This window comes from Dipteris shenzhenensis, chromosome 21 (assembly GCF_047967505.1).
Source record: "Dipteris shenzhenensis isolate YYH24624 ecotype China chromosome 21, Dip_SZ_1.0, whole genome shotgun sequence".
NCBI classification, from domain to species: Eukaryota; Viridiplantae; Streptophyta; class Polypodiopsida; order Gleicheniales; family Dipteridaceae; genus Dipteris; species Dipteris shenzhenensis.
The window spans coordinates 34,950,377-34,977,083 of NC_141616.1; the positions used below are offsets into that span (position 1 = coordinate 34,950,377).

Below are 26,707 nucleotides of genomic sequence, written 5' to 3' on the forward strand. Positions count from 1 at the left end.
AAAAACCCAGGGCCAGTAGCATACTACTCATCAAATGGATCTGTGACAAGCTCCACTCTCTCTTCTTCCCCCTCTCCATCATGCTATGACCTGATCTGTTTTCTAGAATGATTTGCCACAAGTGGCTCAACAATGCTAGCCACAATACCACTGTCTGAATCAAATGAAAAACAAGGCCTGCCAGTGGCCTGACAAGCACGCATAAGAGGGGCTGTACCACAACCCATCTCTAGAACCAGCCCTCTAGGAACACAGAGAAGAGACATAATGCAACCTACAAAAAAACTACTCCTCTCTAGTCCACCTCGTGCTAGCTGAGAAGACATCAGCATGATTGTCCTTGCAGAGGGAGGTATGTAGTGAGTCTAGATATCTTCATGTGGATCAATCAATAGCCGTTGGAAAAGTGGAAAGCTCTCCTCCCAAAAAACTATTGGATTCTTCTTTGCTCTACGTATGAGAGCTAATACCGAAGATTGCATCTCGGAACCACATGGAGAAAAACGTGCACAATATATTGACTTCAACTAGCAAGCATTATAGCATGAAAGAAGGCACTTTCCCATCAACAAATTGTAAAGAAAAGGTGACTTATCCTTCCAAACATAGCATGCATAGGATTCACGAGGAGACATTTGTCAAAGACCCCAAAGGAGAAACAAAAAAGGACTCAATACAACTGACAAACATAGAATGCATGGAATGGTAGCTTACCTTAACACTTTTACCATGTTCTCTACAAAATCCATATGGAAGCTTGTCATGAATGATCACACGTCTAACAACCTCCAAGCCTTGGACATATGCAAACCATTCCATCCAACCAATACATTGTCCTGCAAGCAATTACTTTTATTTAAAACTAGTAGAATGGAAACAAAAAATGTGAAATGTCACTTGTGGTATTGTGCCTTACCTGCCAAAGGACATATGCATGCCAACAAACCACTATCAGACAAAGAAACTGATGCAACTGCAAGCCCATGCCGCACATGGTCCTTGAGCAAGACATTCCAAGTAGGAGTCGGTCCTCTCTCATCAATTAGATAGCCAGATGGAAAATTGAGCAATATAAAATCTAAAGCCCACTTCACCTTCTTACTCATCCTCTTGTAGTCTTGATCTCGACTAGCCACTATAATGAAAAACTCATGCAAAATAGCATACTTATCATTTCTTTTAGAGTCAGCAAAGTCTTTGCCCATGGCAATGTAATCACCAACCGTACAAGCAAACAAAGGTGTGATGCCACGGGCCAAGGAAATGTCAGGTGACTATGATTGATGGAACACATATTGCTTCAAAAGTCTTGAGATTGATTCTCCACCTATATGCAAAAGCAAATCAATTACAAGCAAAACTAGTGATAAAAGAACAACTCCATAAGTAAAACACCACCACACCCTTACTTGCACTCTTTGTGTGATCGATTTCATGATGCATAGGACTAGATGGTCCCTCATCTAGAAAGAGAACAATCATAAACTTATTAACGCAATGTCAAAACGAATTGAAGAAAACAACAATAAACAATCATAGTGTATCTTCCTTACCTTTTTTTGTAGCATGTTCTTGTTTCTCTTTCTCTTTCTCTTTCTTATCTCTCCTTGAGCTTCCCTCCACTTTGTCCTTACTTGCTTCACTAGCTTTCTATGAAGCATAAGTGTTGTACAAGTCTCTTTCCCGCACCAGTACTTGTCCTTTAGAGAAATCTATCCACCAGGGGCAATGTGCTAATTCCCATTGAGAGAGACAATGCATTCCAGGTGGATACATGCATGCAGCATGACCAATCTCCACCCAACTCTTGCACAAATTTGGAATGTCAAAGATCCTTTTCTCTGTTGCTAAGTGGGAGAGATATCTATCAACCAAGAAACAAAAAAATTTTGGATGTCCCAAACCATTAAAAGGTCAAGAAATCAGGTGGAACAACCATCAATGATTGTGTAATTACATGAATCAATAGCACAAACATAGAGAAATACAAAATAAACATTGGATTTGAATTGAAATCATACCTATAAAGCACCCTATGGGTAGCCATGTCCAACTCAGATAGTCCATCTCCTTTTTTTCCACCCTTATTCTCCATCTTTGTTTCCTTTGATCTTAGCACCACAAACATATGTTTTCTCCCCTCCAATTTTATATCCTCCATGTATTGCTGCAATGTGTAATCCTTAGGGGTATCCAAAGGAGTGCCCATTGTTGTGATCACCCTCAAATCTTCAAGCACTTTCAATGATTGTGTCTCCACCTTCTCCAAAAATATTTCTCTACTAATCCACCTAAACAGTAAAAGTTGATGTAATTTTATAATAAAAAATAAGAGTCATGCCATTGGTAAGAAACATACAAAAACCATGAAAGTTGGTTTGTATTAGTAGTAGAAACACACCCTTCGTACTCAAGGTTGCCCACAGGCATGAAGTACATGTCTCGCATAGGTTTAGTGGCTTCTAACAAAGAAAGGAATATATTTTTCTTTTCTAATCTCAAATCAGACTTTGCAATGAGTTGGAGCTTCTCCAATGTCATGCAAGAGTCTGTACCATCAAAGCACAAGGCAAACAACTTTTCCAACCAAGCCTCTCCAAGACCAGGATCTATACAATTCAACACCTATCCAAAGATGACATGTTAGTCACTTAACTTCAAAATAAATGCAACAAAGTATAGAAAATTCAATTCACACCTTTCCCATCCTATCAGCAATTCTCTTTTGAATTATGGTACGTTGCTTTCCTTCTACCTCTCCCCTTTGATCTAAAGGTAGCTTTGTAGATATTTTGTCAATTGCCTTTTTAAGCTCTGTATTGTACTCCACCTACATCCATAAGTTCCAATTAGAGAAAGAAAAGGAGTGATAAAGAAATAAGAGTCAATATGAGTGTGATATTCTACCTGGAAGAAAGCCTTGCTAGATAACCTCTTGTCAATGGAAACCATGGCTTCTTCCCTTTACTCTCTTGAGCCCTCCAATTCTCTATTGATTTGATCTCACTCGAAGACAATGTTCTCATAAACACCAAAGGGTCACACTCACAAATGTTGTGTGCATTTATGAGTATGTCCCTCAGACTGGGTTTGATAATGGCATGTTCATTCATACTACAAAACAAAGAGCAAAGTACAACCCAATCAATAAATGCAAAGTAGCACAAAACACAAATGTCAAGAAGCTTCAAAGAGCACATGTACTTACGAATTCATTCATTGTAGCATTGCCAAGAGAGAAATCTCACTAATTTTCCTTGGGTCAATTATTGTGCATACCACTTGTACATGTCTTTTCTTGTTTGTAAAAAAGATGTCCTTGATAACACTCATCCATGCAGTAGTCCTATGATTGCCCTCCCAAACAAATAGCATCTTTTGTGACATAAAATGAAAGTCAGTGTTAGACATCACATCTTTCTCAAACTCTTCATCCCACCTCTCTCCAAGTGGGAGACCAACTCTCCCTCATATCATCTGTCACAACTATCTCCTCTCCATCACTCTTGCAAACAGATACAATGAAAGACCCTTTCTTTGGGAGATAGCCCTCCACTTGGAATGTACTTTTGAGTGAAGATACATCATCACGAAGTCCTCTCACTCTTGCATAGGGTATCAACCTACACAATGGTATGCGAGGACACCGATCTGAATCAAGCATCCTACATTTGCCAATCACATCACCTCCTCCTCCCACCTGAACTTCATTGTCATCCAACTCATCCTCCTCCACTCTTGGACCTTCATCTCTTTGAGTTGATGATGTTTCAACCTCTAGACCCACCACGCTTTTTGGTTCTTCTATTCCACCTATTGATGATTCAACATTGTGATCTTCTTTTGTTCCTCTTGTTGCCTTTGTAGCATGTGCCACTTGAACTTTTCTTCCTTTCATATATCTACCAATGCAATTGATTTCCAGTTTAGGGAACATATATCCACTTATGTGCTAAAAGAAAAAGGTTCATCTCTCATGCACACACATTGAATTGATTGAAATAGAATTAACAGAATAAGGAATTCAATTGTTGATGCCAAGACATTAAGATTGCAATACAAATTTCTTGAAGATATTACATGTCCTTGATATAAATTGTTACAGATACACAAATACTTATAGACAAGTGCATTGATAGAAATACATATTATAAAAAAGAATTTCATAAGAAGGATATACCTAAAATTATATCTACAAGTACATGATTACATGCATTGTCAAGACTGAAGAAACAAGGGGTTAAGACTGAAGAATCAAGACAAAGCAATGCACATAGTGTATCAACTTGTAGTCCTATCTATACACTTGTATATATGGAATTGCAGTGGTATATATGCATTTCTATGCACTTGTATGCCTATCCCTTACCCTCATGAAAAGACACCCAAAGAGGACAAAAAGGACAGCGCGTTAATGCGCTGTCCTTTTTGACCTCTCAAGGTGTCTTTTCATGAGGGGTTCATACTCTAGACACAAAACAAAGCCATGCACTAGTGTACATGCACTTGATTAATGCATTGTCCTTTTTGACCTCTCAAGGTGTCTTTTCATGAGGGGTTCAGACTCTAGACACAAAACAAAGACATGCACTAGTGTACATGCACTTGATCTTAAATGCAACAATTTGTAAGCAAGGAGGGGCTATTGGACTACCCGAGGGGCCAAAATAGACAGCGCGTTAACGCGCTGCCTATTTTGGTCCGTCATGCAATCCTAGAGCATATGCGGGATTGTCTTTGAATTTGACCTTCTTTACCATGCTCGCTACCGGCAGTGGAAGGTAGGTCAGGTGGATATGGAAACAACTATGCAGAATGGGTAGGTAGTACTTTGCATGTCATTGTTTCACTACATCTACCCCTATTATTGCTTGAATATCTCGCATGGGGGGGAGGGCACTTGGACTGCTTGGGGTAGAAAAAGAGGCAGCGCGTTAACGCGCTGCCTCTTTTGCTACCCCAGGCAGCAGTCTAAGAGTCCCTCCCTTGCATGGATTTTGTCCAAGAGTCCCTCCCCTGGAGGGGAGGGTGGGGGAGAAGCCGAGGCCTTTGACAAAGAAGGCGTGGGTGAGCTTAGCAGAGGGGGAATTAGCAGCTTCTCTCATCTATTTGGTTGAATTCACAGGCACTGCCTCAACAACCAGCAATGGAGAGGAAAAACGATGCACATGAGAAGTCGAAAGACATACTCAAACATTCCTCCGGCGACCAAGTTGACTGGAACGGAGTTGAATGGAAACAGAGTTGAGGCATGGGGAAAAAAAGTGTCCAAGAGATGTTGAATGGCTTTCCAAGGATTTCTGTTGTCGCTTCAAAGACTCCCTTCAAAGACTCGTTCAAAGACTTGCTTCAAAGATTTTTGTCGTCCGCTTCAAAGACTCACTTCAAAGACTCATGGACGCCTGAAGCAAATTTCCACTTATATCATGAATGACAGGAAAGCGCATCCTCTTACGCATTTCATCCTGAACACAAGAGCAAAAATTCTTGGCAGCCGCAGTGCGAGCCGCATTAGAGGTTGGCTATCATCATTAGAGGTTTGTGACGGGAGGATTTGTTTGTTACTTCTAAGGTTCTGTGCAAAATCTCGCCGCTGATGTGTATTTGAGGGACATGTTGAATGTATACTGTGCTAGGAACCGAAATGGGAATACAATCAAGCTTGCCCAAGCAATTTCGAAGCTTCTTCCTCCAATGCTAGTATTTTAGTTTCTCATATCCAATGCTAGTATTTTCAATATCGCCAAGGCCATGATCGCTTGTATGCATAGCCATGATCGCTTGTATGGTGAGTTGATTGTCGTCCAAAACTTCCAGCAAAGCTTCAGGCCCTTCACTTTTGCAACCTCCAGCAAAGCTTCAGTCCCTTCACTTTTGCAAGCCCCACCCTCAAGACGATTTTCCGTTTCAAATGCTTTCACTCCTGAATTACTCGTCGGCACATCGCCCTCAGGATGCCTAGACGATAGTCGCCAAGAGCAAGACTGAAACGACCGTGCGGTTTCAACAATGGGAATGTAGAGAACGAAGAGTGTATCACAAACGTAGGTGATGAGGAAAAGGGAGACGCCACTTTCAACGATGGATTGAACTACGAAGCTAGCAACGATCCAGATGACAGCCACAGCGATGACGTAGAGCATGCTGACTATCCATTGCCATGTCTATGGCACAAGCAAGGGAGACTTGGCGAGCTATGGAGCAATTGGAGCAATTGGCACAGATCAGCTACAGAAATCAGCTCCTTGGCGTTGTTAATCAGCTACGGAAATCCTTCAACCGTCAAATGAAATGATCTTTACCTGGCATGATCTTACAAAGACTCGTTTTACCTCCGCTCAATCTACAGCCTCCGTTCCATCACAGCCTCCCCCCAAAAACCTCCGCTCAATCTACAGTCTCGAGCACGCCATTCTACTCCACCTCGCAAAATTTCGCTACCAGCACGCCTTTCGTCTCTGCAACTTCCCCGTCTTTGCCATTCATGCTACCCGTCTCTGCAACTTCCACGCTTGCAACCCATCTTTTCACTACCCGTCTTTGCAACTTCCATCTCTACCACGTCTCACCGCCATCTGCTTGATTTCTGCCCATTTTCCCCTATTATACTAAAAACCTTTGGATGCCTTTGGTGGCTTCCCATGCCAAAGGCACCACTCTCTACTAATACTCATGCAGCAGTCCATTCTGCCGTATCTCTTCATTATGGCAGGAGGTGACATTGCGTATGCTGAGCCTTCTGAATTGCACTTAGCGGCAAACTAGTTTTCTGTAACGGAGGCTTCAGACCATTTGAGCACTCACATGGGAGGGAGACTCTTGGACTGCCTGGGGCAGCAAAAGAGGCAGCGCGTTAACGAGCGCGTTAACGCGCTGCCTCTTTTGCTGCCCCAGGCAGTCCAAGAGTCTCCCTCCCATGTGAGTGCTCAAATGGTCTGAAGCCTCCGTTACAGAAAACTAGTTTGCCGCTAAGTGCAATTCAGAAGTTAACGCGCTGCCTCATTTGCTACCCCCGGCTGTCATGAAGCCAATTGGGCCATCAGGAGAACTGAACCACATAGCGTTGTCACATGCTTTGGCTACTTGGCAGAGAGTCGGAGATGATGTGGGGCACTAATCAATGCACTTGGTAGAACTGCAAGTTATGGTGTGCCAGCCCCTTGTTTTAAGGGAAGAAGGCAACATTCTCATGGAGTGACAGAGCAGTTTGTATGGTTTTGTAATACTTTTGTCACCCATACATGGAATGTGGATAAATCCATTCAAGGTGTTCCTGGGGTCTCTCTAGGTGTATGGAAGGTTGCAAGTGGGACATCAATGACTATAGATGAGAGGGGTGCTCTTGTAAGGGCAGGGTTTGTATTTGATAGTGATGATTCTATTGGTGTGATGGGGCCTCCTTGTGCGCAGCAGATCCATACACCTAGCCATGTCCGCCCTTCTCGTTGTGATGGAAATCTTGTTTCATGGAGAAGTAAGTTGAATAAAGATTTCAAGGAAAGGATACGCAAGGTAGTTACGGAAAATGGGGAGGTGGTGAGAGAGAACATCATTATTCCACATGAGGTGCATGTATTCCATGTTCGTACAGCAGGATCAATGTCCAAGGGGCCAACATATAGTGTCTCGATTTCAGAGTTCCCACGTTGCACATTCCTTGATTTCATAGAAAGGGAAGCAAGAAAAAGTCCCTACATGCCTTGCAAGCACATATACTTTGTGTTTATTTGTGTCTTGGGCTTGGCTGAAACGGTGCATCAGTTTATGCAGCAGGCTGCAACGACAAAAGTTGAATTGTTTCAAGCTCTAGGTGGTAGAAGAAACCCATCAAGTATATAGTGTATGGCTTGGATGTCCTTTTTTTGCATTTCCTTCAGAAGCGGATAATATATGTAGGTGTGCTTCCATGCATGAAGCTGCACTAAGTTGTATTTTTTGAAGGTGGAAGAAACCCATCAAGCATGTAGTGGGCAGCCTAGATGTACTTTTTTTATATTTCTTTTGGAAGTGGATGATATACATAGGTGTGCTTCCATGTTTTGGCAATGCACAAAAAACATTTTGTAAAATCATTCCAAGGGCTAGAAGATATTTTGAAGCATCAAAATTTTTACTCAATTTTTATGTTAAATTTTTTTTTGTATGACATATGTTTTTTGTGCTATGGAGTTAATAACTTTTAGAAAAAAGGTGTCTTGTGACAACATGAAGAGCATTTAATGTAATATGTCACTATATAGTCTCAGTATTGAAAGCATTCAATGTTTTATTTTCTCATTACTTTTTCATAGAAATGGAAACATTATTTGAACATGTACTTCTAGAAACATGGTAGCCAAGATGCAGGCAAGTGGGTAAGTTTTCTTTGAACATAAATTGTGATTATTGCATGGTAATTGGCTGTGTTGAATGAATATGATGTGGCTGTTATTAAACACATAACAATCTGCATTGTTGTTTGTCCACGCTCGCTTATTTGGCCTCGCTCGCTTTTCTTCGCTCGCTTTTTGGTAATCCCCCAAGTGAACTTACTTTTTCGGTCCAATGCCAAGTCGATGAAGATGCCTCTCCAGCAAGTCTCTTCCAAAGCCTTCGTGAAGATGTCCGTAGCATTCTCTGTAGTCGGATAGTACACCAAGTTGACCTCTCCATCCATGATGAGCTCGTGTACAAAGTGATATTGAATCTCAATGTGTTTTGTGCGAGCGTGGAACACTAGGTTCTTTGCAATTGCCATGCAACTCTGATTGTCACATGATAACTGTGTAGGCTTGTTCTGCACTGCACCCATGTCCCCCAAAATCCTCCTCAACCACACTACCTCGCAAGAAGCAAAGCATGCAGATTTGTACTCGGCCTCGGTAGAAGAAAGAGCAACTATGGGTTGCTTCTTGCTGACCCATGACAACTCTCCATATCCAAGTGAGAGACAGTACCCTATCACTGATCTCCTGCTGTCCACGTCTCTTGCCCAATCCGAGTCATAGAATCTAGTCAAGATGTTGCCTTGGTACAGGTGATGCCATAATCAAGTGTGCCTTTGATGTATTGTAGCACCTACATCCCTACCCTCCAATGGTTCTCCCGAGGCTTATTGGAAAACCTGGTTAGTACACCAATCACAAAATGATGTCTGGTCATGTGTTGCACAGGTAAATCAAGTTGCCCACAAGCCTTCTATACTTTGCTTCCTCCACCAGTGGTGTTTGACAGCTTCACGTCAACCTCCATAGGGGTACCAACTCTCTTGCACTTAGCCATGCCAAATGCCTTCAGTATCTCTCCAGCATACTTCAGCTGTGAAATGAAGATCTATTTGGACTCCTTCCAAACTTCAATCCCCAAATAGAAATGCATCAGGGTCTATCATTTCAAACTCTCTTCCTAGCAAATGCTTCGTCTGTGAGATCTTCTCTTCATGGTTCCTTGTTATGACAAGGTCATCCACATAAAGGCCATGATCATACACCTGCGTCCTTCTCTGAAGATATACAAATTTGCATCAGATGGGCTCCTCCTGAACCTGTTTTGTAGAAAGTAGGCATCAATTTGTCGGTACCATGCTCGTGGGGCCTCTTTCAGCCCATAAAGTGCCTTCTTCAATTTGCAGACTTTACCTTTTGAACTGGGAATCTCAAAACCTGGTGGTTGTTCCATGTATACCTCCTCTTTGAGATCTCCATTTAGAAAAACGAATTTCACATCCATCTGAATCACGGGCCAACTTCCCTAGGCAGTTAAAGCCAAAACACTACGAATTGTGGTTAGTCGAGCTATGGGAGCAAAAGTATCTTGATAATCAAAACCATGTACCTGTGCAAATCCTTTTGCCACGAGCCGAGCCTTGTACTGATCCAATGTGCTGTCGGACTTGTACTTGGTCTTGTACACCCACTTGGTTCGGATTGCCTTGCATTTTGGTGGTCGATCCACAAGGTCCCAAGTGTTGTTTTTCATTATGGAGCTATACTCCAACTGCATAGCCTCCATCCACCTATCATCGCCCTGTGCCTCTTCAAGACACTTGGGTTCATCAGCACGGATCACTGAATCTGTCATCAAAGCATAGTTGACCAAGTGTTCCTGCGCCCTTCTTTGCTCCTCTAATCTCTTGAACCGGCGGTGTTTGGATGGTTCCTCCTCAATGGCTGGAGGTTCTCTACCATCCAAAAGCTACTTTACCCACTTCGGGAATGGCCATTGCCATTGTGGTTCTATAGGCTGTTCTTTATCTTCTTTGTCTTGAATCCTCCCAAGCACCATTGGGGGAGTTCGGTCTGCTACTGGTGGTGGTACTGTATGGATATCTTGGTCCTGGTTGTCTAGGAAGGAAGCATCCTCCTCCAATTGATGCGGCTATTCTGAGAAGACCACATCGCGACTTACAATTATCTTCTTGGTAATAGGGTTGTAGAGATGGTAACCCTTTGCCTCTTCACTGTAGCCCAAGAAAATACACTTCCGGCTCTTCGGTTCCCCCTTGGTCCTAGTAGCATCAGGGACATGCACAAAATAGTCACATCCAAAAAATCTGAAAATTGCATCTGAAGGTTTCTTACCAGAAAAGGCTTGCAGTGGAGCCATCCCGTTCACAGCATTCGTGTAGCTATGATTCAGGATGTAAACTGCAGTGTTACATGATTCAGCCCAGAAAGTCTTTGGCAAATCTTTCCCTTTCATCATACTCTGGCCCATTTCGCAGATGACGTGCATCTTGCGTTCATCTACTGCATTTTGTTGTAATGTATGTGGCGGGGGTTTCTGCCTCTTGATTCTGTGAGTTTTACAGTAACTTTCGAATTCAGTTGATGTGAACTCTCCACCTCTATCTGATCTCAACTTCTTCACCTTCCTCCTCGTTTCTTTCTCAACCATTACATGCCATTCCTTGAACCTACTAAAAGCCTCGTCTTTAGTCTTTAGGAAGTATATCCATATCCTTCTACTGTAGTTGTCAACCAACGTCATGAAGTAGTAGGAACCACCCAAAGATTCCGTCTCCATCTTTCCACAGAGGTCTGTGTGAACGAGCTCTAGAGGAGCCTTTGCCCTGCTAACCTCTTTAGGAAAGGGATGCCAATGCTGTTTGCCCATCATGCAAGCTTCACATACATCGGGCAGATCTCAAATTTTTGGTAGGTCTACAATCATTCCACTTTTATGCATCTCCTTCAAAGAACTAATATTTAGATGACCAAACCTCTCATGCCATAGCTTAGTGTTCTTCACATCTACTTGAGCACTAAAAGCGCGTTCGTAAATGTTGTTGCGCCGTGTACCTTTACCAATGACCTTCCCTTGAAGATCCAGAATTTGTGCACCATTCTTATCGAATTGAACTTTGAGGTCCCGATCCGTGATCGCGGAAACAGACAACAAGTTCCTCTTGATATCTGGCACATAAAGAACATCGGACAATTGTTTTACAACTCCATCTGGCTTGAGAGCAATCGTACCTTTTCCTTTTGCTGGACATTTTGCATCATTTCCGATTGCTACCAGGATGTCATTTCCTACCGGCTGTAGAGAGGTATACCAATTCTTCTGACTGGTCATGTGGTGCGATGCACCACTGTCACTGATCCACGGTTCATCTGCAGGTACATACTCTGCCTCTATGCAAGTCTCCTCAATTGCGACGAATAGCTCTACTGGTACTGCCTACGCGCTGTTGCTGGACTCTTTCTTTACTCCGTTCTTCTCATCTGCAATCTTCTTTCAGCACTCATTCTGCTTGTGCCCTGCCTTGTTGCAATAGAAGCACTTGATCTTCTTCTTTCTCTTTTTATCATCAGAAAAATATGGGTTACAAGAGTCCTTACCCTAACCTTTCTTTGATCCGCCGGTCCAGAAAGCTGAATCTTCTCTAGTCCTTGTCTTTTGACTCATCTCCTCCTCCAGAAGCATCACGTTGAAATCCTCAACGTTGAGGGGTGGATTTCTATTTTGCGTATTCAGTGCCGTAACAAGACCGTCGTACTTTAGTGGGAGAATCCATATGCACCTTTGTGCTAGATTCTCGCTGGTGATGGTGATGCCAATCGCAGTCATCTGATTGCATAGACTCTTCACCCTAGTGATGAACTTCTCTGCCGCTTCAGACTTAGACAACTTCTCGTTCGCGAGTTGAGTCTCCAAATTCTGAATCCACGTCTGATTCATGGTCTCGTACTAATTTTTCAATACCATCCATGCCTCCTCCGCTGTGGTGACATGTTGAATTAATGCCATGACAGAATCACCAACACTCTAGACAATAGAACACAACACATCTGCATTTCTTCTTGTCCACGTGAGAATCTCGTCCGCAGTTGGTACTATCTGTTGTCTTGCATTGGCTGAATCCGGTAACCGGCCTCACGTCCACCCTAGTAGCAGTGTCCCAAAGCTAGTATGCACTTAGGATGGTCTTCATCTTGAACTTCCAGAGTGGATAGTTAGAGCTGTCCAACTTTTCGCTTTCACCAAACGGTGGGATTCGCAGTCTTGCGGGCTGGGTTATCTCTCACAATCTGCTCCCAAATAGAAAACACACTACCAAATCTTCTTGCTAGGGTCTAGGCTTTGATACCATGTAAGAAAATAATACAACATCTGTGCTCAATAGATAATAGGATCTCGTACGCAAGAGAGAAAACAAGATAGTATGGAGAATCAAAAATTTGATTACTGTAGAACTAATACAATAGATGGTGCTACCTCCCAACTGGGCGCTTCTGTGAAAGAAGCTTCGATGGCATGCTACAAACAGTAGAACGGACGTTGGATGCTAAGGAATCAGGGTTGTTGTAGCTAGTGATGAAATGGGCTTCACAGGCTTGCTGTTATATAGCCACCAACTCGGGGGGGTCACTATGTATAAACCCTCTATATCAGTGCATTCAAGGCCTATATTTAAAGTCCCTATCCGTAAAAAATTTCATTAATAAAATGTACCCCTTTTCTATACAAATCTGTAAAATTTTTCCAAAACTATTTTAAATAGTCCCTTATGTATATTTATTTATGTAAATTTTAGAAATAAAAAAAATCCTTCTGTTGAACTCACGTGATAGGGTTACATATGATGAGTGACCCCCCCGAGGCCACCAATCATAGTCGGTTAGGCTCAATTGTGTGATCGACCTAGTCCGCCCAAAACGGTCGACTGGGGGTCGATCCCAAAATAGGCCACCGACCATACGATAGAACCGGTGTGCAAAATAGAGCAACTAATCGACAGTCTCCATTCCCATCTGGGATCATCTGAGGCTCCAAATGGGCCCCGCAACCCAAGAGTGGGCTACCCCAGGAAATGCTCCGTCTACCCTCAGTGCGGTTAGTCAAGGGATGCCTTCCCGCACTTGCATGTAGCCTAGTTGGCGGTGTGCCAACTCTATTTGAAGCCGTCCAACCATCAGGCCACACATGGCCCCCATCTGGTGTCTAAACTAGGAACTACCGGATAACCGAGCTACTCAAATGCCTTCTCCTCATATGGGGGGCTTACAAATAGAGTTAGGTGGTTCCCGCATAGTTATACGAGAGTAGAGCATTGATATCTAACACCCCCCTCAATATCCACCCGCAAGTGAACTTACTCTTTCGGCCCAATGCCAAGTCGATGAAGATGCCTCTCCAGCAAGTCTCTTCCGAGAGCCTTCGTGAAGATGTCCGGAGCATTCTCTGTAGTTGGATAGTACACCAAGTTGACCTCTCCATCCATGATGAGCTCGCGTACAAAGTGATATTGAATCTCAATGTGTTTTGTCCGAGCGTGGAACACTGGTTCTTTGCAATCACCATGCAACTCTAATTATCAGATGATAACTACGTAGGGTTGTTCTGCACTGCACCCATGTCCCCCAAAATCCTCCTCAACCACACTACCTCGCAAGAATCAAAGCATGCAGATTTGTACTCGACCTCGGTAGAAGAAAGAGCAACTATGGGTTGCTTCTTGTTGAACCATGACAACTCTCTAGATCCAAGTGAGAAACAGTACCCTGTCACTGATCTCCTGTTGTCCACATCTCTTGCCCACCAATCCGAGTCATAGAATCCGATCAAGATGTTGCCCTTGGTATAGGTGATGCCAAAATCAAGTGATGTATTGCAGCACCCGCATCCTTGCCCTCCAATGGTTCTCTTGGGGCTTATTGGAAAACTTGCTTAGTACACCAGTTGCAAAATGATGTCCGGCTGTGTGTTGCACAGGTAAATCAAGCTGCCCACAAGTCTTCTGTACTTCGCTTCATCCACCAGTGGTGATGAATCCTCGTTTGAGAGATTCACGTCAACCTCCATAGGGGTACCAACTGTCTTGTACTCAGCCATGCCAAATGCCTTCAGTATCTCTCCAGCATACTTTAGCTATGAAATGAAGATCTATTTCGGCTCCTGCCAAACTTCAATCCCCAAATAGAAATGCATCTGTTCGAGGTCTATCATTTCAAACTCTCTTCCTAGCAAATGCTTCGCTTGCATGATCTTCTCTTCATGGTTCCTTGTTACGACAAGGTCGTCCACATAAAGGACCACGATCATACACCTGCCTCCTTCTCTGAAGATATACAAATTTGCATCAGATGGGCTCCTCCTGAACCTGTTTTGTAGAAAGTAGGCATCAATTTGCCGGTACCATGCTCGTGGGGCTTGTTTCAGCCCTAAAGTGCCTTCTTCAGTTTGCAGACTTTACCTTCTGAATCGGGAATCTCAAAACCTGGTGGTTGTTCCATGTATACCTCCTCTTTGAGATCTCCATTCAGAAAGGCAGATTTCACATCCATCTGAAACACGGGCCAACTTCCCTGGGCAGCTAAAGCCAAAACACTGCGAATTGTGGTTAGTCGAGCTGTGGGAGCAAAAGTATCTTGATAATCAAAACCATGTACCGGTGCAAATCCTTTTGCCACGAGCCGAGCCTTGTACTGATCCAATGTGCCATCAGACTTGTACTCGGTCTTGTACACCCACTTGGTTCTGATTACCTTGTGTTTTGTGGTGGTCGATCCATAAGGTCCCAAGTGTTGTTCTATGGAGCCATTCTCTGACTGCATAGCCTCCATCCACCTATCATCACCCTTTGCCTCTTCAAGACACTTGGGTTCATCAGCACGGATCACTTCTGTCATTAGGAAGTATATCCATATCCTTGTACTATAGTCGTCGATCAGCGTCATGAAGTAGTAGGAACCACCCAAAGCTCCTGTCTCCATCTTTTTGCAGAGGTCCATGTGAACAAGCTCTAGAGGAGCCTTTGCCCTGCTGGCCTCTTTAGGAAAGGGTTGCCGATGCTGCTTGCCCATCATGCAAGCTTCACATACATCGGGTCAATCCGGAATTTTTGGTAGGTCTGCAATCACCCCACTTTTATGCATCTCCTTCAAAGAACTAAGGTTTAGATGACCAAACCTCTCATGCCACAGCTTAGTGTTCTTCACATTCGCTCGAGCATTGAAAGCTGAGAGTTTGTAAATGTTGTTGTGCCGTATACCTTTATCAACAACCTTTCCTAGAAGATCCAGAATCTGTGCACCATTCTTATGGAATTGAACTTTGAGGTCCCGATCCGTGATCACAGAAACAGACAACAAGTTCCTCTTGATATCTGGCACATAAAGAACATCGGACAACTGTTTTACAACTCCATCTGACTTGAGAGCAATTGTACCTTTTCCTTTTCCTAGACATTTTGCATCATTGCTGACTGCTATTAGGATGTCATTCCCTACCGGTTGTAGAGAGGTATACCAATCCTTCCGGCTGGTCATGTGGCATGATGCACCACTCTCAATGATCCATGGTCCTCATCCGTAGGTACATGAACTAGCTCCGTACAAATCTCCTCAATTGCGTTGAACAGCTCTACTGGTACTACTTGCGTGCTGTTGCTAGACTCTTTCTTTACTCCGTTCTTCTCATCTGCAATCTTCTTTTGGCACTCATTCTGCTTGTGCCCTGCCTTGTTGCAATAGAAGCACTTGATCTTGTTCTTTTTCTTTTTATCATCAGAAGAAGATGGGTTACTAGAGTCCTTACCCTTACCTTTCTTTGATCCAGTCCAGAAAGCTGAATCTTGTCCAGTCCTCGTCTTTTGACTCATCTCCTCCTCCAGAAGCATCGTGTTGAAATCCTCAAATTTGAGGGGCGGATTTATATTCTGCGTATTTAGTGCTGTAACAAGACCGTCGTACTTTGGTGGGAGAATCCGTATGCACCTTGGTGCTAGATTCTCGCTGGTGATGGTGATGCCAATCATAGTCATCTGATCGTGCAGATTCTTCACCCTGGTGATAAACTTCTCTGCCGCTTCAGACTCAAACAACTTCTCGTTCACAAGTTGAGTCTCTAGATTCTGAATCTGCATCTGATTCATGGTCTCATACTGATTTTTGAAGACCATCCATGCCTCCTCCGTTGTGGTGACATGTTGAATTAACGCCATGATGAAATCACTAATACTGTAGACAATAGAACACAGTGCATCTGCATTTCTTCTTGTCCACACGAGAATCTCATCCCCAGTTGGTACTATTTGTTGTGCTGCATTGGCTGGATCCGGTCTCACGTCCACCTCGTAGCGGTGTCCCAAAATAGGTCACCGACCATACGATAGAACCAGTGTGTAAAACAGAGCAACTAACCTACAGTCTCCATTCAGCCCAAAGCCATCCGAGATCATCTGAGGCTCCAAATGGGCCCTGTAACCCGAGAGTGGGCTGCCCCGAGAAATGCTTCATCTACCCTCAGTGCATTCAATCAAGGGATGCCTTCCCGCACTTGCATGTAGCCTAGTTGGCAGTTTCCCAACTCTATCTGAAGCCGTCCCGCCATCAGGCCACACATGGCCCCCATCTGGTGTCCAAACCAGGACGTTACAATGATTTAGATGAGCACAAAAAGGTTATGGATATGGCAACATCCAATCTATCTTGAGAGCAAGAAGATGGGTGCTCTACGAGCAAGAATTGCAAGGTGGGAGAGTGGCGAGCAAGGAGAGCCGAAATGATAGGGAGGGGAGGGAAGCAGCAATATGAGGGGGAGGGAGACATAGCAAACAAGATGGGGAGAAAGATGTAGGGGCAGGTGGGAGGGGGAAAGAGGTGATGAGTTGAGACAGAGGGGCAAAAGTTGAGGACAGGGAGAGAGAGCCAACAACAAGAGGGGAGAGGGGAACACCATTGTGAGGAGAACGGGAGAAGAGGCAAAGAAAACCCGAGACAAAGGGGAATGAAGGCATTGGAAAGGGGAGGGAGTAGGTAGGCAAGATGGGGAGAGGTGAGTGAAGGCACGAGACAAAGGGAGGCGAGATGGTGAGAGAAGGGGCAAACAAAGGGATGTATAACCGAGCTACTCAAATGGCTTCTCCTCATATGGGGGGCTTACAAGTAGAGTTGGTTGGTTCCTGCGTAGTTACATGAGAGTGGAGCATTGATATCTAACACCCCCCCTCAATGTCCACCCGCAAGTGAACTTACTTTTTTGGCCCAATGCCAAGTCGATGAAGATGCCTCTCTAGCAAGTCTCTTCCAAGAGTGTTTGTGAAGATGTCCACAACATTCTCTGTAGTCAGATAGTACACCAAGGCGAGCTCTCCATCCATGATGAGCTCGCGTACAAAGTGATATTGAATCTCAATGTGTTTTGTGCGAGCGTGGAACACCGGGTTCTTTGCAATCACCATGCAACTTTGATGTTCACATGATAACTGTGTAGGTTTGTTCTGCACTGCACCCATGTCCCCCAAAATCCTCCTCAACCACACTGCCTTGCAAGAAGCAAAGCATGTAGATTTGTACTGATCGGCCTCAGTAGAAGAAAGAGCAACTGTGGGTTGCTTCCTGCTGACCCATGACAACTGTCTAAATCCAAGTGAGAAATAGTACCCTGTCACTGATCTCCTGCTGTCCACGTCTCCTGCCCAATCCGAGTCACATAATCCGGTCAAGATGTTGCCCTTGGTATAGGTGATGCCATCATCAAGTGTGCCTTTGATGTATTTCAGCACTCGCATCCCTCTCCCGCATCCCTGTCCTCCAATGGTTCTCTTGGGGCTTATTGGAAAATTGCTTAGTACACCAGTTGCAAAATGATGTCCGGCCGTGTGTTTCACAGGTAAATCAAGCTGCCCACAAGCCTTATGTACTTCGCTTCCTCCACCAGTGGTGATGAATCCTCGTTTGAGAGCTTCGCATCAACCTCCATAGAGGTACCAACTATCTTGCACTCAGCCATGCCAAATGCCTTCAGTCTCTCTCGATCATACTTCAACTGTGAAAATGAAGATCTATTTCGGCTCTTGCCAAACTTCAATCCCCAAACAGAAATGCATCAATCCGAGGTCTATCATTTCAAACTCTCTTCCTAGCAAATGCTTCGTCTGTGAGATCTTTGTAAGAAAATAATACAACGCCGATGCTCAACAGATAACAGGATCTCGTACGCAAGAGAGAAAACAAGATAGTATGGAGAATCAAAATTTTGATTACTGTAGAGCTGATACAATAGATGGCGCTGATGCCTCCCAGCCGTGCGCTCCTGTGAAAGAAGCTTTGATGGCATGCCGGAAACACTAGAAGACGGAGGCTACATGCTAAGGAATTAGGGTTGCTGTAGCCACTGATGAAATGGGCTTCACGGGCTTGCTCTTATATAGCCACCAGTCATAGTCGGCTAGGCTCAATTCAGTGATCGACCCAGTCTGCCCAAAACGGTCGATTGGGGGTGGGTCCCGAAATAGGCCACCGATCATACGATAGGATCGGTGTGCAAAACAGAGCAACTAACCTACGGTGTCCGTTCGGCCCACAGCCATCCGAGATCATCTAAGGCTCCAAACGGGCCCCGCAACCTAAGAGTGGGCTGCCCCGAACAATGCTCCATCTACCCTCAGTGCGGTCAGTCAAGGGATGCCTTCCCGCACTTGCATGTAGCCTAGTTGGCGATGTGCCAACTCTATCTAAAGCCGTCCAACCATCAGGCCACACATGGCCCCGATCTGGTGTCCAAACCAAGACCTACCGGATAATCGAGCTACTCAAATGCCTTCTCATATGGGGGGGTTACAAGTAGAGTTAGCTGGTTCCCGCGTAGTTACACGAGAGTGGAGCATTTATATCTAACAATCTTCTCTTCATGGTTCCTTGTTATGACAAGGTCATCCACATAAAGGACCACGATCATACACTTGCCTCCTTCTCTGAAGATATACAAATTTGCATCAAATGGGCTCCTTCTGAACCTGTTTAGTACACCAGTCGCAAAACTGATTTTCGGCCGTGTGTTGCACAGGTAGATCAAGCTACCCACAAGCCTTCTGAACTTCGCTTCATCCACCAGTGGTGATGAATCCTCATTTGAGAGCTTCACATCAACCTCCATAGGGGTACCAGTTGGCCATGCCAAATGCCTTCAGTATCTCTCCAGCATACTTCAGGTATGAGATGATCTGTTTCGGCTCCTACCAAACTTCAATCCCCAAACAAAAATGCATCAATCCGAGGTCTGTCATTTCCAACTCTCTTCCTAGCAAATGCTTCGTTTGTGAGATCTTCTCTTCATGGTTCCCTGTTATGACAAGGTCATCCACATAAAGGACCACAATCGTACACCTACCTCCTTCTCTGAAGATATACAAATTTGCATCAGATGGGCTCGTCCTAAACCCGTTTTGAAGAAAGTAGGCATCAATTCGCTGGTACCAGCTCATGGGGCCTCTTTCAGCCCGTAAAGTGCCTTCTTCAATTTGCAGACTTTACCTTCTGAATTGGGGATCTCAAAACCTGGTGGTTGTTCCACATATACCTCCTCCTTGAGATCTCCATTCAGAAAGGCAGATTTCACATCCATCTGAAACACGGGCCAACTTCCCTGTGTAGCTAAAGCCAAAACACTGCGAATTGTGGTTAGTCGAGCTGTGGGAGCAAAAGTATCTTGATAATCAAAACCATGTACCTGTGCAAATCCTTTTGCCATGAGCCAAGCCTTATACTTATCTAACGTGCCGTCAGATTTGTACTTGGTCTTGTACACCCACTTGGTTCCGATTACCTTGTGCTTTGGTGGTCGATCCACAAGGTCCCAAGTGTTGTTCTTCATGATGGAGCCATACTCCGACTGCATAGCCTCCATCCACCTATCATCGCCCTGTGCCTCTTCAAGACACTTGGGTTCATCAACATGGATCACTTCTGTCATCAAAGCATAGTTGACCAAGTGTTCCTCCGCCCTTCTTTGCTCCTCTAATCTCTTGAACCGGCGGTGTTTGGATGGTTCCTCCTCAATGGCTAGAGGTTCTCTGCCATCCAAAAGCTGCTTTACCCACTTCAGGTATGGTCGTTGCCATTGTAGTTCTACAGGCTCTTCTTCATCTTCTTTGTCTTGAATCCTCCCAAGCACCGTTGGGGGAGTTCGCGCTACCGGTGGCGGTTTGCATCATCGCCGACTGCTACCAAGATGTCATTCCCTACCGGTTGTAGAGAGGTATACCAATCCTTCCAACTGGTCATGTGGCGTGATGCACCACTATCAATGATCCACGGTTCATCCACAGGTACATGAACTGCCTCCATGCAAATCTCCTCAATTGCAATGAATAGCTCTACTGGTACTGCCTGCGCATTGTTGCTGGACTCGTTCTTTACTCCGTTCTTCTCATCTACAATCTTCTTTTGGCACTCATTCTCCTTGTGCCCTGCCTTGTCGCAATAGAAGCACTTGATCTTCTTGTTTCTCTTTTTATCATCAGAAGAAGATGGGTTACCAGAGTCCTTACCCTTACCTTTCTTTGATCCGGTCCAGAAAGCCGAATCTTCTCTAGTCCTCGTCTTTTGACTCATCTCCTCCTCCAGAAGCATCGCCTTGAAATCTTCAAAGTTGAGGGGCAGATTTCCATTCTGCATATTCAGTGCCATAACAAGACCATGGTACTTTGGTGGGAGAATCCGTATGCACCTTCGTGCTAGATTCTCGTTGGTGATGGTGATGCCAATTGCAGTCATCTGATCGTGGAGATTCTTTACCCTGGTGATGCACTTCTCTGCCGCTTTAGACTCAGACAACTTCTCATTCATGAGTTGAGTCTCTAGATTTTGAATCCGCGTCTGATTCATGGTCTCGTACTAATTTTTCAATACCGTCCATGCCTCCTCCACTATGGTGACATATTGAATTAACGCCATGACACAATCACTAACACTGCAGACAATAGAACATAGTGCATCTGCATTTCTTCTTGTCCACGTGAGATTCTCATCCCCAGTTGGTACTATCTGTTGTCCTGCATTGGCTAGATCCGGTCTCGCAACCGGCCTCACGTCCACCTCGTAGCGGTGTCCCAAAGCTAGTATGCACTTAGGATGGTCTTCATCTTGAGCTTCCAGAGTGGATAGTTAGAGCCGTCCAACTTTTTGCTTTCGCCGAACGGTGCGATTCGCAGTCTTGCGGGCTGGGCTATCTCTCACAATCTGCTCGCAAATAGAAAACACACTACCAAATCTTCTTGCTAGAGTCTAGGCTCTGATACCATGTAAGAAAATAATACAACGTCTGTGCTCAACAGATAATAGGATCTCGTATGCAAGAGAGAAAACAAGATAGTATGGAGAATCAATTTGATTACTGTAGAACTGATACAATAGATGGCACTACCTCCCAACCGTGCACTCTTGTGAAAGAAGCTTGATGGCATGCTGGAAACAGTAGAAGACGGAGGCTAGATGCTAAGGAATCGGGGTTGCTGTAGCCAGTGATGAAATGGGCTTTACGGGCTTGCTCTTACATAGCCACCAGTTGTAGTCGCTTAGGCTCAATTGGGTGACCGACCTAGTCCACCCAAAACGGTCGACTGGGGGTCGGTCCTGAAATAGGCCACCGATCATACAATAGAACCGGTGCGCAAAATAGAGCAACTAACATACAGTCTCTGTTCGGCCCAGAGCCATCTGGGGTCATCTGAGGCTCCAAACGGGCCCCGCAACCCGAGAGTGAGCTGGCCTAAGAAATGCTCCGTCTACAGTGCGTTCAGTCAAGAGATGCCTTCCTGCACTTGCATGTAGCCTAGTTGGCGGTGTGCCAACTCTATCTGAAGCCATCCAGCCATCAGGCCACACATGGCCCCCATCTGGTGTCCAAACCAGGACCTACTGGATAACCGAGCTACTCAAATGCCTTCTCCTCATATGGGGGGCTTACAAGTAGAGTTAGCTAGTTCCCGCGTAGTTACATGAGAGTGGAGCATTGATATCTAACACTTTTGGGGGTTTCCATTTTCCGAGCAAAAACCCTCGAGCGCGACGAGCGGACAAAAGGTGGGAGGGGTCAAAATATATAGGCTCAAGTCATTTTTGGGGAGCAAAAAATTCCAAATTATTTCAAGGAATATGTAAGTAAATATGAAACATTGATAAATAGATATAGATATAAATATACCTTTATATAATATACATATATAATGTCCAAGTGGTGACTTATATTATGACTTTCAAAAATTCTTTCTTTTCCTTTCACCATTGCTTGGATCATGAAATTTTGAGCAAATATCCTCTTTACGGTTCCTCGGGATGACCTAAGAAAAATAAATAGTACCTTTTTAATAGACCCTCTAAGTGTATTTTGCCAAAGGAATATGGTTTGAAGAGCTTGCCCCAACCCTATTCTGCCGACGAAATACCCTTGGAGAGGCTACGTAGAAGGGGTCATAACTTTTTCTCATTAGCTCAAATTAAGGAGCTATAAAAAGGAAAAATGTTCAAAATTTAATAATCTATGAAATGGTAGGCTTAAAATTATACTTTTTATATAGTTATAAAAGAGAAAAATTAAAAATTTCAAGATGTATATGAGAGTTACAACTTCTCCCTAATTCATATCATGTAGGAAGGAGTTCAGTAGAGATCACATTTCCTTAAAAGTACTTAGGTTTAGAGAATTGGGAATATTTTTAAAATCCCTACCTTGCCTTCCCATATTTGTGGTTGGTGTCAAAAACTATCGTTCTGACTTTTTTGCTCGTAGGTTTTTGCTCGGAAACTGTGCACATCCTCTTCTAGGGCCATCAACTAAGATTTAGACAATCTTAAATTTGAAGTTCCATGATGGAACAATACGTTTCTATATTTGATAAGACCTCAAAGTACACAAATCATTTCATCGTCCACCATGAATTCATGCCAACCTCGACCTAGAACTTATAGATCACAAAGAATCCACAGTATTAAGCTATTAATCCTTTGCGCTCACATGATATGTGAACCACACATCTAGCCAATTGAGTGCATCCCTAACTCTTGGAGCCAATCATAATCCTTACTCTCACATATATGCATTTTGACATCAAAATACTTACTAAAATGCAATGCATTACTTGTAAGTGCTTTGGTTATGTCACTTGGAAACATCATGCTATGTGTCACTGTGATTCAAAAAAAAATCAAGGAAAAACTGGTCCTCATCCAAAGGGTGAAAAGATTACCATCCAAAACATGTTATGGGTTCTCTCAAGGTAATGATTATCTAATGATATTGTGGAAGATTACACACATGATTGCATATCACCTCTCAAAATTCTTCACAAACCAATAAATCACTCAATCAATTATCACTCTTGGTAGAGACATACAACCTTCACACCACATTGTTGTGCTAGACATGAGCATTTGTGTGTGTATGTGTGTGTGTGTGTTCAAATAGTTTGTGCAGTACCATAACTCATACCTGGTAGTAGTTTTGAAAAGTAGCTAGATCAAAAAGTGCTTGTTTTGTGGTAAGGTATTTAAGGTTCTCTATTTTCAAATCTGGGGTGGGAACACTATCTCCATAGTATCGATGCTCAAGCGTTACAATTGCAGCATTCACTTCACTTGCCAAAACCTACAAAGAACGATGCAAGAACAAAGAAAGTATGAATGAGATAAGTCAATCATTTCTCTCTACGCTTATGAATTAGTTTATATTTCATGGGTGTTAGCATGCATACATGTGCCCAATCCATGGGCATGGAAATTTTACATGCATGAACCTATACATATATTCAATTATTAAGGGAGGGAGGGCTGACAAATTATTTTTATCAAAAACCATGTGCAATGTTGTGTGAAAAAATAAAAAATACGAGTGTGTGCATGTTGCACACGTGTGCCCTTGTGTGTGCATGCACATTTCTACACATCCAAACATTTAGATAGGCATTCATGCATGTTCATGTGTGTAAATGTGATGTGTATGAAAACCCATGCGAGCATGCAATTGTTGGGATATCTCAAGGTGTATGCCTCAGGCACACCTTATGTTTCTATGTGTGAGTGCTAAAGGCACAGTTAGGTGCCCACAAGCACATTTAGGTGATGGAGAGCCACATAGGATGATGGAGAGAATCTAGGAGCAGATTGAGGAGATGATTGTGGAGCTCTGAGGTCATCAGTGATGTCAGTGAGCATGTATGAGGTGCCTACTTAAGGACCTCACTCTTCTTCATTCTACAAGCAAGTAATGCAAGTATTCTGAGTTTGTGTCCACTCTTTCCTTTCCTTTCAGCCTTCCAACATGGTATCAGAGCCCTTTGATCCCCTTTGAGCCCATTTCTGCCACATCATCATCTTCTTCTTCTCCATTTTCCTCTTTCTTCCCAAAATCTTTGAGAGCTTGATTCTCCACCTACAAACGACCATTGCCCAAACCCTTTGAGCTGGAAACTCCTCTAGTATGGGCGAACTTCCACCTGCAAGCAATTGAAGAAAAAACGTCTGTGGTGGCTGCCATTCTCCAAACAGCGAATTTCTTCTGTTGCTCAATACTCCCTGCTTGCTCCGCCATTGCCTGAGCCCTCTTAGGAGTGGATGGGCGACCTCAAGAAGAATATTTTGAGCCATTTTTCAGGTCATTTGGTTCAGTAACGAGGGAGAAATCGTCAAAACTCAGTTTCAGCCTGTATATTTATTTCTATAAATTTTAGAAATAAAAAATATCCTTTTGTTGAACTCACGTGACAGGGTTACATATGATGAGTGACCGCCCCGAGCTTGGAGTCTCCTTCGGAAGCTTGGCAGAAGCTTGACATGATTTTTGGTGCTAGCTCTCACATCTCTAAACTATCACTTAAAATCTCTTTCTTTGAATTGAAGATGGCTAGTGGTACTACTTTAGCAGCTCATGTCAACTATATGTGGAGTCTTATGACTCAATTAGCTTCTATCAACTCTCCTATCCAGATGATGCTATGGCAGTGTTACTTAAGAGTATGCCTGAAGATTATGATCACATTGTTAGCACTTTGAAAAATCTTCCTAATCCTAATCTTGAAGGTATTATCTCTGCTCTCCAAGAAGAAGAAAGGCATATGGAGCTCAAGAAAGGCAATGACACTGCTTATGCTGTAAAAGTCTAGAAGGGCAAGTATACCCCTTGCAATCACTGTGGAAAGACAAATCACCTTTCAAAGGACTGCTTCAAAATTAATCCATGCAAGCACTGTGGCAAGAACAACCATAATGAGAAGTTTTTCAGAGCCAAAGCAAAGACAGAAAATGCAAATCTACTTTCAGTTAATGAGCCTCCACAAGATGAGGCATCCTTTGAAGATTATGCATTTTAAACACATCTCTATGTATGCTCCAGATCTCTCTTTTTATGTCAAGGTACTCAGCCTGGATAGTCCTCCAAAATGAATGAAAATAAACTATTGTGTTTTGTGTGTTTTGTAAACACCTCTGGTCACCTTATGATGTAGGCCATGTGTATGTTTTGTTCCATGGTACCTCCTGCAGACATTGTGTGCATGTACATGCAGGGGAGATAACCATTGGAAGGTCTTTTTGTATCCCTTTTGTTTACCTTACACCCAAGGGAACCCTTGCTAGCATGAGAACCTAGCCATAGATTTATCCTTGACCACCATGAGATGGCATGAGAAACTATGAGACTAGATGTATCCTTGACATAGCCTGAGGCATTTCCTTAAGGGGGGGTTTGTTGGGATATCTCAAGGTGTATGCCTCAGGCACACCTTATGTTTCTATGTGTGAGTGCTAAAGGCACAGTTAGGTGCCCACAAGCACAGTTAGGTGGTGGAGAGCCACATAGGATGATTGAGAGAATCTAGGAGTAGATTGAGGAGATGATTGTGGAGCTTTGAGGTCATCAGTGATGTCAGTGAGCATGTATGAGGTGCCTACTTAAGGACCTCACTTTTCTTCATTCTACAAGCAAGTAATGCAAGTATTCTGAGTTTATGTCCACTCTTTCCTTTCCTTTCAGCCTTCCAACAGCAATTATGTGATTGAGAAACCATGCAAGGAGGGGGAAGTTAGGCATTAGGTACCTGAGATGAGGAAGGAAAAAACTACTTGTGAGATATTTTAATAAAGAAAATGGATGAAGATAGGGGTGGGAGAGGATGGGAGAGGATGAGCAAGATGGAGTAGATAGTGGATCTTTGCATAGAGGGAAGAAGGGTAGATTGCCATCAAGAATGAAAGGATCACAATGGGCAGAAAGGCCTCAGCTATGTAAGGGGGAAGAGGAAATGAAGTTTCACCAGAGGAGAAGGCTTGCAGGAGAGATCTTGTTTGGTGAGAGTGTGGATAAAGAGAGTGGCAATGCTAAGGAAATCAGACAGTAGTAGTCCATCAATGAGCCCATAGGTGAGGTTATGTAGGAGGAGGCTCAAAGCCCATAAGGAATGGAGGGAGGAGGAGACCTCGTATGAGGAATTCAAGAGCTTGTTGAGATA

The 26,707-nt window shown here is 43.7% G+C and overlaps 1 protein-coding gene and 1 long non-coding RNA gene across 2 annotated transcripts in view; both read right to left on the reverse strand.

Moving 5' to 3' along the window:
* The window catches only part of LOC147888780 (putative serine protease EDA2), a 196,184-nt gene that overhangs the window by 136,289 nt on the left and 33,188 nt on the right, over nucleotides 1–26,707 (reverse strand). Inside the window, exon 3 of the mRNA XM_087392365.1 lies at nucleotides 23,695–23,850. Within this exon, the coding sequence (XP_087248491.1) occupies nucleotides 23,695–23,850 (156 nt within the window). The remainder of the gene's footprint in view (nucleotides 1–23,694; nucleotides 23,851–26,707) is intronic.
* On the reverse strand, nucleotides 2,054–2,823 carry LOC147888781 (uncharacterized). The gene is made up of 3 exons (XR_015542996.1): nucleotides 2,699–2,823; nucleotides 2,556–2,609; nucleotides 2,054–2,291 (listed from the first exon to the last, which is right to left on the reverse strand). It is a non-coding gene; the product is annotated as an uncharacterized LOC147888781 (long non-coding RNA).